General features: G+C 35.2%; 1 protein-coding gene across 1 annotated transcript; it reads left to right on the forward strand.

Annotated features, from left to right (window-relative positions):
- Window positions 1-9,188: 9,188 nt before the first annotated feature.
- Window positions 9,189-10,734, forward strand: LOC110031151. The gene is made up of 3 exons (XM_020734219.1): window positions 9,189-9,442; window positions 9,513-9,718; window positions 10,402-10,734. The coding sequence occupies exons 1-3, from the start codon at window positions 9,344-9,346 to the stop codon at window positions 10,616-10,618; spliced, it is 522 nt and encodes a 173-aa protein (XP_020589878.1). The 5' UTR covers window positions 9,189-9,343; the 3' UTR covers window positions 10,619-10,734.
- The last annotated feature ends 2,974 nt before the right edge of the window (window positions 10,735-13,708 follow it).

The raw sequence follows: 13,708 nt of genomic DNA on the forward strand, positions 1-13,708 counted from the left end.
AAACACAACAAAACTCAGAATTCATATATAAAATCAAAGTCATAAAAGCTACAACAAGTAAATAACTTATCTCTAATTTCTCCCCAAGAACACTCCTTGAAGTTCCTCTAAATCTCCTCCTTTCTTTACAACCCACAGAATTCCTCTTTGAAATAGCAAGAAGGAATAAATCTCTCACTTTCCCTTCACTCTTACAATCTCTCGAAGAATTCCTCACAATTGCTACACTCTAATGGAAATTTTATACACTAATGGTAACCTCCAAGGCCTCTAACACACTTTAGACTCCTTGAACTTCCTTTATTTTCGACCAAAATGTTCTTTTAAAGTTGTAGATGAGCTTTCCCAAGAGTTGCCTAAGCATCCCTTTGAAATTTGGCCTTATCCAAATCTTGAGTAGGCATAACCATCGATCTCGTCGTCGGCAGCCTCGAGGGCGCCGTCGGTGGGCTTCTAGATAATTTTTGTCCTACAGTCTTAGGAAAATCTCACCGTCGGCAGCGTCGAGGGCGCCGTCGGCGGCCTAGTTCGATTTTGTCCAAATTCTAGATTTTTGCGATTTCAATCAAGTTCAAGCCTTAATGACATCTTTTTAATCATTATAAACATAATTTTAAAGTAACTAAATGATGTACTTAGCACATATAAACTTTCACAACACAAAACATCACATTGATATATAAATTCCAAGGGGTACAATGTACGTTACATAACACGCCTAAGTTTGCTATTTTCTCAACCTCAATACATTAATTCAGCGTCGTAATCAAAGCCACAACACTCAAAAGATATTTATTTCGTCCATATTTATCGAATCTATAACAGTTATTAAGGATTTGGTACAGTTGCTGAGGAAGTATTTCTTTTAGCAGCAGCATTAAATACTTATATTTGTAAGCATATATAAAGTCGTGGTCAATAATCCACTTGTATTAAATTGGAAAATGTTGGCTCATTATGTGAGTTGTTCTCCCTATCCATTTTGGAGCTTATATTAACCGAACCACCCTTAGATTCGATATAAACACTACTAAATTATGCACCATGGGAGGAAAAAATTCTTCCTCAATTATAATGCCACATTCACTTAAGCAATTCAGAGATGATGGCCTCATAGCCAATAATATCTACGTTGGCTTAGAATATAACTATTTAAGACTTAAAATTCTAGTATTTAATTGTTAAGAAGCTTTTGGTAGTTGAAATAAACATGTTGGAGCAACATTTAAGCTTATAAATATTGATGAGATGATATCATTTGATTTTTTATGTGAATCTTATAAGTCTTTAAATATCAAATGATTGCTACTTTCCATCATATTAAAAAAAGATTTCTTGAGATAAGTTTAGTAACTTGTCAAAGAGACCCTCCATATGGAAGTATATTATGTGTCAAACCACTTTTAAAGTTCACAACTGTTGCACTCCTTTTATTGGGAATTTCAACTTGTTTGCCTTTTTTCATATTTTCTTTCTCTAACTGCCTCTATTCTCAAGGAGATAGAGTGAAAAGAAAAAAAAAAGAATTGAGAATAGAATATATTTAAAAACTGAGAAAGGTGGATACAAAGATATCATTTAAAAGAATCCTCATAACATAAACCATAAATTGACTGTCCAAAGTAAATCAGAAGTTGCTTATCCTGAGAAAATATATGATAAAGGAACTACAAGAGGCCTCATATCCAAAATGAGACCAAAATCAAATCAATTTAATTTTGGGTTAAATGAAAGCTCCCATTATGACATGTCCCCATTGTCAATTATATCTTAGAGAATACCCAAAAAAGCACTCAATAAAAAAAATATTATATTTGCCTGTACAAATAACTATTAAGAATAAGATACCATGGAGGATTTTATTATTCAAGCAGAATAAATATGATTCTATCAATGCAAAATTAGGGTATCAGAAGGTGGATCATCATAACATGATAAGTAGTTCTACTCTAAGTATAACAGACCCTATAAAATGGTTATAAAAAGACTCAATAAGGAGTATGAAGGTACCAAAGTGGCATCAACAGGTATGCAAGAAAATTTTAGATGGGTAAAATAACTTGGTCAAAATTCCATAGATCTATCATCTCTAATTATTAGGACCCTAGGTTCTCTAAGTCATGAAGGTAGTCAACCCAAATTGAAAACTAGCAACATATTAAAATATCATTTGCTACATCATCCAAATCAACTCAGTAGACATAGAGTCACATGAAAGAGGTGTCTAAGCTCCTATGACTCTATCTGAATAGAAGGGTAATAATAGGATTTATACCTGTCATGGAAGTGAGATGAATGAATGAGTTGGCTACAAAGACAAATCAATTCACTAAGCACATACACTCTTATTTAGGTTAGGAAGCCCTCTAACACTCTAATCGCACTGGACAATTGTCTAAGGGCATAAATCATGATAATTTAGTCAGATTCAAAGAGCATGGATACTCCTCCTCGAGGACGTGCATTCTAAATGCCCTATTAATATGACTTATGTTATGGGCATGTTATGCAAAGACATTAAAAATGGCTTGAAGAGCAATGTCAAAAGAAAAGTGTAAAATTTAAAATTAAATAATTTTAATCCTAATTTATATTGATATGAAATTTATAGTAGGATATTTATGAAAAAAATTTTATTGTAAGAGTCGTTGTGCTATGATATCTTAAACAAAACTTAAGCAAATATTGAAAAAAATAGTAACATTTGTGCACAAAAGGTAAACAAGCACAATGAATACAATAAACAGGTCTGGTGTTGCTAGGAAACATATTCAAGAAAAAAAAAGTAGTTACGCTCTACATTATTGATACTTGATCTTAGATCTATTCAACAAATGAGAAATTGAATAAAGGTACGATGCATAAGAAAATTTCTTCTGGTTCTCACCACATGGTCCCGCAGTTTAGGCTCCTCAAGAACTTATGCCCATACATTATTTCTAGTATAGACTGAACTTAGGACTGTAAATGGTGCATGTTAAAATATTTAAATTTAAGATGTGACTTAAAAGAAAAAGTTGGCACAACTATAAGCGTGCTACGTTGAGAGGAGAGCTATGCAACACATGTATAAAATGTGTTAGTTTAATTTATAATTTATGCTTATTTCTATTGGGCATGACTCCTAGTGAGAAAAAATGACCTACTATACTAGAGCGCAAGTCCAAACCTAATAAACACATAAGAACGATAATCAAAATGCAACGACTAACAAACACACCAACACTATAGTCTTGCATATGAAAATCTTAAATTTCTACGCAAACATCAATAAGGAGTTGCATATCCAACACCTAAGTGACAGTGGCATAATGCAAAACTGAGTATTCTTATGGGATCTTAATGGGGTCACGAAAATTGCCTGAACATTTGAGAGAGTTAAGATCTGTCACACTTTTGACAAACATTAACTCAATCCTAAGCTTGGAACTAATCTATGAGATATAATGGTAAATTCACATCTCTTGTTTGGTCAAGCCAATAGGTGATTCTCATTTTATTATTACTACCACAGGTCAAACAAGAGTTTAACTAAATTCTTGTTATTAATGTGCTAGTTTATTAACCAAAACTTCTATGAGAAGAAATGGATACCCAGTATGATAAAGTGAGCTACACGGTGCATGGCAACACACAATATGTATAAATCATGTGCCTTAAAGACTAAAACCCAAACACACTAACACAAATTTTGCATTGCAATGAAAAAAATACAAATGAAATAACATGCAAATTCTACACATTCAACATTCAACAAAAATTCATGAAGAAAATTAAATGATTTAAGTTATATGATCACATGATGAGAGAAAATGCACACTTGCAAATATAGATCATCCAATCAGAGGAATACTACTATGATGCAATGGTAGTGTCACTTCAATGTCACCCTTTTAAACTATAGAAAAAAGGACATGATGTCATGACTTTAGGACACAACACTGTTGTACTTTATTCCCTATATCAGATGAAGGACTCTGATGACATAATACACCTAAATCATCCTAAAACTCCTAATACGTAGTGAGATTCTACTATCCTTTAAAATGCTTTACCAGTGGTTTTGGGGCTCATAAATAAATGAAACTTGTTGTGGCTTAGTTGATAATGGTAAGCTCGCTATAATTTTTATTAGTCTGCTAAATAATGCGGGACCACTGCCTTCACATTGGGGTGTAACAAACACTATAGAAAAAGGTGGTATAAGCAGCGACATAATATATTGCTTATTGTATGTTGCAAATATTAATTTCCAACATCTTAGTGATGGATACTTAATCCTTAACTTCTCCAATGATATTACTACTCCTTGATCCATCGCTTTTTAAGAGAAAGAAAATTTGATAGCTTTTTTAGATGCAGCGACGATGTGAACTGTAGGTTACATTCTAAAATAAAATAAAAAATTACCTACTATTACTTGACCATCATAACTCATCCTTTGTATTGCCAAAAATCTCTAATTCATTTTATCTCTCACAACTCCATCTGTCTCCCGTTTCGCCTTAAATTGCTCAGTCATCTCTTAGCTTCCTCCTCTTCCAGAGAAGCTCCTTCTCTCTTGATAACGATCCTCCTCTCCAATCGATGATTTTCCTCTTTCAGTGACTTCACTCTTCTCTCAGATCATAGCTTACAGAGACCAAAAAACCATTGATTTAGGTATTTCTTGCTCCATTCTTCCTCTCCGCTCGTTCCTTGGGTAAGTAGAATGCATTAGATGTGTAGGCAAGAGAAAGGAAGAAGGTTAATGGGCTAGGTTTGCATTTGGATAGAGTGGAGTGAAGAAGCTATGGATGTGTGGGTAAGGGTTTTAGACAGTGTTAAGCACTGTCTGGTAATAGATTTAGAGCGGGATTTAGCATAGATGTTTGCTAAGTCTTGTCAGATCTTCATTTTAGACAAAATAAAGCCTCGAATTTGATAAATCCTTATTTCGAGAATTTCAGCCATAAATCTTAGATTTATATCTCATGAATTGGTGGATTTATGGGATAGAGCTATTTAGATTTACCTGGATGTGGGCAGAACTTCCCAAACAATTTTAATGAATTTACTAGAATTACAAGATTTCATCGTTTGAGAGTTTTCAGCATTTAATCCATTTAAGATTTAGTAGATTTAGATTTACAAAATTTACTAAATCCTAGTAACTTAAATGTAATCATCTTTTTTTTAGACAACACCTTAGAAAAGCAGAAACTGGTTAAGTGAGTATAAGAGGTTTCAAATTGGGTGAGATGTGGGAGGAAGCTGCGTGATTCTTAGAGGTCTTAGAAATGACAAGAAAGGACGAGTGAGTGTGGATTTTGGGTTTTAGTTGAGGTGAAGGAGAGGGAATGTTGATAGACTTAAATGATGATTAAGGTTAGGCTAGGAAGGAAGAGAGTAGGGGACTTTTCATGTTAGGTTTCAAGATAGAGTTTGGAAGGAAAAGAGAGTGGGGATACATTTTTTTGTCTTTTGGATTAGGGTTAGGAAGAAATGAGTGGCAGAATTTTTGGTCTTGGGTTTCATGTTAGGGTAAGAAAGGAAAAATGAGTGTAGATTGTGGATTTAGGTTTCGAGTAGATTAAGAGGAGAGGGAAGTAAATGGTTTATAGTGAATTTTGGGTAGGCTAGAAAAAGAGTGTGAGTGTGGATTGTTCGGTTTCGAATAGAGTATAAAAATAGGGAAGTAGATGGGAACCATGTTGTAACTATATTATAGCACAAGTTAAAATCATACAAGGAAAATGAGTATCTACACATTAATTGTAAACATAGGAATTAAATGTCTAAAATGTAAATATTGAAGTTTAGATATTGAATGTGTAGTCACATAGGAATTAGATAACATGCATGTAAATCTTTTAAATAAAATTAAATCTTTAGGTGGCAGTGTGATATGCATGTAGATATGAATGTTTTGGAAATTAAGCTTGCTTACTCCACTCGTATAATATCATAGAAGTTAAAGTTAAAAGAAAATATCTTCCATTTCCCCTTAGAAAAAGAAACAAATGTTGACCTCATTTTTGGTCACATAGGACTTGCGTGAACATCACCCCAAGAACTGCTGCAACAAGATTGGTCAAAAGGGAATCTGCCTTTTTTTCTTAGACTGGTGTGGTCACGCCAAGAGTGGGCATAACCACACCCCAAAGTACCTTGGTGGGATTCTATATAACCTAGGATTGACCATGCCTCAAAGTACCTCGGCATGGTCACACTTAGCCTAGGTGTGACTACGCTAAGGCGAATAGTTTTCACATGTCAGTGATTTGTGGATTTTGTCTAAAGATTACGCCAAAAATTATCACACCATTTTATTAACAGAGATCCACGGCTCATTAAACATCTTTTGGATCTCTGACGTCAACCCGCCACTCAATAAGATGGCTCTGATGTGCTCAGGCGCTGCCTTCGAAGCCTATAAATAGGCAACTCAGTGAAGAAGAAAGACACTCTCATGCACTCAAACTTACTAGCATTTACTCTAACAGAGAAAAAATAAAAAGGAAAGCAATTCTAAAACACGCATCCTCCTCCTCCTCCTCCTCCAGTCAAGTCTCCTTCTCAGTAAGTCATCTGCTTAGTTTTTCTTAATTAAGAATTTTTTTATTAATAAATTCCAAGTTAGCTTTAAGCTAGGTTAATTAACCCAATAGCCTTGGATTAAGCTAAGGTTTGGGTTTGACTCAGGATGACCCAAACCCAACCTAACCACACCTCACTTAATTAGACCTAAACCTTAGACCTGACCCAACCTAGGTCTAAGCCAAACCCTAACCTAAATCTAACGTAAACCCCGGACCTGACCAAACCAAGGTTTAATCAAAATGCTAACCTAAACCTCAACCTAAATCAAGCCTAAACCTTAAACCTAACACAACCTAAGTCTAATCCAAACCCTAACCCAAAGCCTAACCTAAACCATAGACCTAACCCAACCTTGGTCTAATCCAAATCCTAACCTTAAACTTAGACTTGACCTAAACTAGGTCTAATCCAAACCTTAATCCAAACCCTAAACTAAACCCATGACCTGTCTGAACCCCTATTTAATCCAAATACCAACCTTAACGCTAAGCTGAACTTAACCTAAACATTAGACTTAACCTAACTCGGGTCTAGCTAAAACCTTAACACTAAGCCTAACCAAAATCACTTCTAGCTATAACCTTAATACTAGACTTAACCTAACTCAGGTCTAGCTCAAACCCAAACACTGGACCTAACCCAACTAAGGTCTAGCTAAAGTCATAACCCAAACCTAACCTAGGTTTAACCCAAATCAAGCTTGACCCAAAATCTAACCTAACTCAAGTCTGACACAACCCAGACCTGGCCCAAAACCTAACCTAGGTTTTACTCAACCCAGAAATGACTCAAACCTAAGTCATCCTGGGTTATCCTAATTTAATCTGTGTCAAGACAAACTCAAAGCTAAGCTAACCCAAAACTTGTTTAAGGCAGGTTAGACCTCCATTATGTGTGGGCGGCCACCGTAGTGAGAGTTTGGTGATTGTGAGTGTCTGTAGAGTCTTATGGAGTAAAGTTCAGTCAGAAAACTTCAAAGGATCACTAGGCTAGAACGTTAAAAGGAAAAAAGACATGGCCTTGAAGCTGATGAAAGCTCTCTAAGGGTCTAAACAAGAACCTAAGGCATGGAACAGCCACATCGACAAGTATTCCCTTAAGAATAACTTAATCAAATTCCCTTATGTGCATGATCTCCACATTAAAGTCAAGGATGGGGATGTTTTAATTGTGTGCTTGTATGTGGATGACTTGATATTCACTAGAAGTAATCCAAGTATGTTTAAGGAATTCAAGAAAGTGAGGACTAAAGAGTTCGAGATGACTCACTTTGGACAAATTGTGTACTATCTCAATATTGATGTTAAGCATAAGGATAAAGGTACTTTTATTTCTCAATAAAGCTATGGAAAAAGAAATACTGAAGAAATTCAGTATGAATGATTACAATGCCATAAGCACTTTAATTGAATGTTGAGCCAAGTTATCCCAAATGGAGAATTGGTTAATCCTACCTTTTTTTAAGAGCTTGGTAGAAAGTTTGCTCTACCTGACTTACATTAGGCCAGACACTTTTTGTGCTATTAGAATTGTTAGTCGTAATATGAAGGCATCAATTACTGCACACTTGAAGGCTACCATTGGGATTTTTCATTATACCAAAAGTACAATCGACTTTGACTTATTATATTCATCATCAAATGATTTCAAGCTTGTTCAATAAAGTGATTGAGGCTGAGCCAGAGACTTTGATGAGAGAAAAACATTGCATGAGCGGCATTGATTTTACTTTGTGTCAAAGAAGCAACTAAAAGTTGTCATTTCTACTTATGAGGCTGAGTATGTTGTTGTAACGTCATGTGTCTATCAAGCTATTTGGCTCCAAATTTGGTTAAAGAAGTTAAGATTGTCACAAGAAGAGCCAACAAAGATTTATGTTGACAACAAGTCAACTATCGCTTTCACCAAGAATTCAAATTTTCATGTTTGGATGTAAGCATATCGACACACGTTATCATTTCACTAGAGACTACATCACAAGAAAGGATGTGCAAATAGAGCATGTGAAGACACATAGTCTGGCCAGATTATCGCTCAAGTATGAAGATTTTATAAGGATAAAAAACTTGCTTAGGATGGCATATCAAATTTTGAAGGAGATGTTGAAAATTAAACTTGATTTAAATTGGGCTTTTAATTGAGCCCATGGTCTAGAAAAGTCTTTGTAAGATTCTACAGGCTCATTTTATGAAGAAAGTTTCAGTGATTCTCAAGATATATTTAAAGGGGTGATTTAGAGTTCTAAAATATGTAATTAATAGCTTTTACATATGTACATAGAATAATATTTTTAAAAGTCAATAATAATCATAATTAAAAAGAGTTGGCGCAATCCTAATGGGTTATCACAAATATAAATAGATGATGTGTTTGCGTTTTGTATCAAGTAGATGAAAACTATAAATATGAAACAACCGACTATCCCGCATGACCATCATCGGCTTTGCTTTTCGTCCAACACCATCATAAATACCAAGCTTTTCTTGCTCCTATTGCGATGGAATCAAAGCTTCAAAAAAAAAGAAGCAAAGGTTAACCCATGCGAGAAAAGTTCGAAAGCATATTTTTAACAGCTAATATATCAGAACTGTTCAAGCCACAGAATCTCATTCTCAGCATTACTTTTTCTTTCTTCGTTTTAGTTCCAAAATGAATTCTATTTTAGCTGCAAAGCTACGCAGCCAGGCATCGGAAAGCTCACTCCAAGTCTCTATTTCCTCTACAACCTCTCCATCCATCGTGGTTCTACTAATTTTTGAGAATGGTGAGAGTTGGTGGGATCGCAGTTTGTCTTTTGATTGTCATCATGGACATTGTTGCAGGCATACTTGGCATTGAAGCTGAGATTGCACAAAGCAAGGTGATTAATATATATATATCGTTCTACCTGATTTATGAATCTTCTCTGCTATAAAAATTTTATTTGGCAGGGAAGGAACTTGAGAGTGCTGATCTTCGAGTGTAAGGAGCCAGTTCATCAGGCCTACAAACTTGGGCTCGCCGCTGCCGTGATCCTGGCAGCTGCTCATGTGATTGGCAACCTTCTTGGTGGGTGTACCTGCATCTGCTCGAAGGAAGACTTTCAGCGTTCCTCAGCTAACCGGCAAATGGCTGCAGCCACTCTTGTAGTCTCATGGTATGATTCTTGGCTCTGCAACATTTTCTTTGGTTTATTTCTCAAGTACTAAGAATTAAACTTAATTTAATTCAAATCTGCGAGAAAAAAATAACAAAAAAAAATGAAGTACTTAATTGATGACTATATCATATTGTTCTCAGTGCATATTTTATTTTAATTAACTTCAGTTGTGATTTGTGAGTATTTCGTAATTCCTCGAATATCACCAAAAATTTACTGCACTTCTTAAGAAAGTTGGGCGCCTGAAAAATTTAGTTAATCCCCTAAAGATCATTAATGAGATAACATAAATTTGACATACTGTTAAAACTGCTTTTAGAAATTTTTTATGAGATATCAGACTACGCAACTTAAATTATTTTTTGGATCTGCTGATAAGTAAATAAGACCTTTTTGTAAGGAAGTATGGTGAAATTTCTTTTCTATGGTTGTAGTTGATATCAACATAAATTCTTACTAATATCAGCATCATATATAAAAATAATAATTGGAGATATTTTTTATATGATTTAAATTTTGATTTTTATATTAATAATATTGAAATTTAGATATTACGTAAATGGGGAAGAATTATGTTTTGTATGTAAATCCGTCAATACATTATTCCTTATATTAACGTTGGATAAAAGATATTATGTAAATGGGGAAGAATTATGTTTCTGTCTAATTTCCGTCTCCAGGGTCATAGTTTTGGTCGGATTCTCACTGCTGATGATTGGGGCCATGTCAAACTCCAAATCGAAAGCCACTTGCGGGTTCGGGCACCGCCATTTTCTTTCCATTGGAGGGATCCTCTGCTTTATTCATGGATTATTCGCTATCGCCTACTATACCTCAGCTGTTGCATCATGGGATGAGGGAAATTTCATGAGAAGACCACAGCAGTCCCATCCCTAGAACAAATCTCGAAGTTCTTATTGATTTATAAATTAAAGTGAGACATGGATCGTTTGGGTGTGAAAATTTTACTTTCTGGCGTGTAGTGTGTTTTTTTTATTTTTAATTTTTTTTGTTTCGACGGATCATGTTATGAATCTAAAATTTTCTGACTTGAGAAAATCATATAATAATTGATTTGTTTGTGATATGTGCATAGGGTGTGTTTTTTTAATTTTTAATTTTTTTTGTTTCCTTCAGGTGACGGATCATGTTATGAATCTAAAATCTTCTGACGTGAGAGAACCATATAATAATTGATTTGTTTGTGATATGTGCATAGGAAATGCTCAAAGGTTCGATTAGTAATTGAATGATATCAAGCTCCTGAGCAGGGTTCCGATGAGAAGTTGAATAATTAATCTCCTAAAGTTTAAAGAGCTTTATAGCTTGAATGATCAAAGTATAAAAAAAAAAAGTGAAAAAAACTTATGCTTTATTTATAGTTTTGTCTCATAGTAATATAGGCATTATTGGAAAAAGATGATTGGAGAACCGATTTGGCCCGCTTCATCACAATCTATCCAAGTAGTAAAACTCCTTACACGCCTTGCCTAAGTAAATAAAATGTAACTTTATTATTAGATCAATTAAATAATTCTAAAATGAAATTTCTCAAATAATATATTGAAGTAGGAGCCTAAAAGCTCCCAATATGATGCATAACTAGCAGTCTGGAACATAAGGCAGGGGATGTAAGTTTGCAAGAGACAAACATATTAGATGAAACTTCACAAGGTAAATCATTATTGACAGAACATATAGTATAAAATAAGAAAACAAAGGAATAGAAGTTGTTGACATGTACTCCATAAGATGAGTAAATAGGATTCGGGGACAGCAACAAATAATGAATGCAACAATTCATGGATTGAACCTAATGTATTTCAATCATTGTCTAAGCCACCTAGATGATGATCAATAAAATATTGAATTATGCACTGCAGTTCAAGTATCAAAATTACCTAAAGAACGGACTTCATGATCGAGATAATATGCAAACAGATTGCTGGTGTGATGCACGTGTTTAGTCCGAAATTACTTCAACTGTCATCGAAGTTGTCAAAACAACACCGTTTGCAAAATGGACAATGCGAGCATGTTCGGAATATCAAAATTACGGCAAGAGAATTATTCTACGATCAAAAGAAACAAGCCTGAAAAAAACGATAAGTTGTCAACATGATGTGCGCAATTAGAGCTAAAGTGAACAAATATTCACGAAGCTCGCCCAAACGACCATAATGGATAGTGCAAGTACATCTACAATATCAAATTTTCCTAAAAAGGCCGCCTTAATTGTTTAGATTTTTGCACAGAAAACTAACGTCGAACAAATCAAGAATTAAAACTTAAATAAAATAATAAAATAATCATATTTTAATGAAAAACAACCCTATTAATTGTTTCACGCCAAAGCCACCTGTAATGAATATATGAGCGCATGCCTTCTACCAGAGAAAGCCAACTCAACAGATTATAATAAATAAAATAAATTAACAATATACTTCATTCCCCAGACCGTACACCTCACCCCATTTCCCTATATACTTCAAGCAAAAAAATCCACAGGTCTCCCATAATTTCTCAAACCCATCTTTTGCTCTGGCGTCCATCTATGTCTCTCTTTCTCCTCCAATCGAAATCATCTATGTGAAACCGTCACACAAATTCCTTTGGTCATCTCCCTTGTCATCTCCATGGTCAAGCGAGAAGCCCCGCTATAGACTCAGACCACAGCTCACATACAATTTTGTCTTTGCTCCAACCATCGTCTACAACTGAAGACCTCTCTCCTCATCATCACTCCCTCTTGTCATTTGTTCTCTCTAATGCCTGAACAACATGTCACATGCCTCTCCAGCCTCTTCTTCTCCCATCCTTCACTCTATCCGCAGCATGAGCTCAATCCCTCTCATGTTGGAGCAACCAGTCTCTCCTCCTCTTGCAGCAAGCAGCCCCACCACAATCTTTGTATGCTTTCCGTTCTAGCATGACTCTCCCTCTCGCTCCTCACTGCTACAACCATTCCACCACCTCATCCTCCAATCTCACAAATGAAACCAATCTCACGAAAGACGAACGAATCCCACCTCCCAGATTGTCTTAACTTGATTGGAGTCAAACTAGTCTTGGTTTAGATTGGCTCGACGTGAGTCAGGCTAAATCAAGTCGGGTTAACTCAGGGCCAAACAAGGTTTAGCTGGGCTGATCCATGTTAAACCCTGGGTTGAATCAAATTAAAGTTAAATTAAACTTGGATGAAGTCCGAGTCAATTTAGACTTGAGTTGTCTTTTAAGACTAACTTGGGTTAAGTTTAAATCAGCCCATGATTAAACTTGTGTTGAGACTTAAGAAAAGCTTAAATTTAAGTCTCAAGTCAGGTCGATCCAAGTTAAGTTTGATTGACCAAAGGAAAAGTTAGCTTGGTTTAACCAGAGTTAGGTCGTGTTAGCCCAGGGTACTGAGTTGAATTAGTTTACCCAAGTTTGGTGACCAGAAGAAAATATGTTGAGATTTTCATACATATTTTATACTATTTTTAATGATATCGCACTTTAAAGAAATGTATTTTTGATGTTTTGTTGCAGAAATGATGAATTAGGAGCAAAAAGATGCAAAAAGGAGCGAATTTGGAGTGAAAAGGACCAAAATATGGAGATTTGAACTAGGGCGCGGACGACGCCCTCGACGCCGCCGACGGCGAGTTTTTCCTGATGCTACAGGACAAAATTCTCCAGAAGTCTGCCGTTTGTTACTCTAATTATGATTTTACTCACTCACTCATTCACTCACTCCCCAGCAACGACGCCCACTTAACTTGATTGGAGTCAAACTAGTCTTACTTGGTTTAGATTGGCTCGACGTGAGTCAGGCTAAACCAAATCGGGTTAACTTGGGAGTAAACCAGGTTGAACTAGACTTTTCAAAGTTAAACTCTCTAGTTTCATCAAGTTTAAGTTAATTTAGACTTGGGTTGAGTCTAAGTTAATTTATACTTGATTTTTCTTTTTAAATGAGTTGGTTTATACTTAAATCAATCCTTGATT

Source organism: Phalaenopsis equestris, unplaced genomic scaffold (genome assembly GCF_001263595.1).
Source record: "Phalaenopsis equestris unplaced genomic scaffold, ASM126359v1 Scaffold000777, whole genome shotgun sequence".
In the NCBI taxonomy this organism is placed as follows: Eukaryota; Viridiplantae; Streptophyta; class Magnoliopsida; order Asparagales; family Orchidaceae; genus Phalaenopsis; species Phalaenopsis equestris.

Excerpts from the sequence above, each read along its gene's own strand:
- LOC110031151 (XM_020734219.1), top strand. The coding sequence starts at position 9,344 with ATGGTGAGAGTTGGTGGGATCGCAGTTTGTCTTTTGATTGTCATCATG. Across the intron at positions 9,443-9,512 it reads CTGAGATTGCACAAAGCAAG|GGAAGGAACTTGAGAGTGCT; the intron begins GTGATTAATATA and ends TTTATTTGGCAG. Across the intron at positions 9,719-10,401 it reads GCCACTCTTGTAGTCTCATG|GGTCATAGTTTTGGTCGGAT; the intron begins GTATGATTCTTG and ends TTCCGTCTCCAG.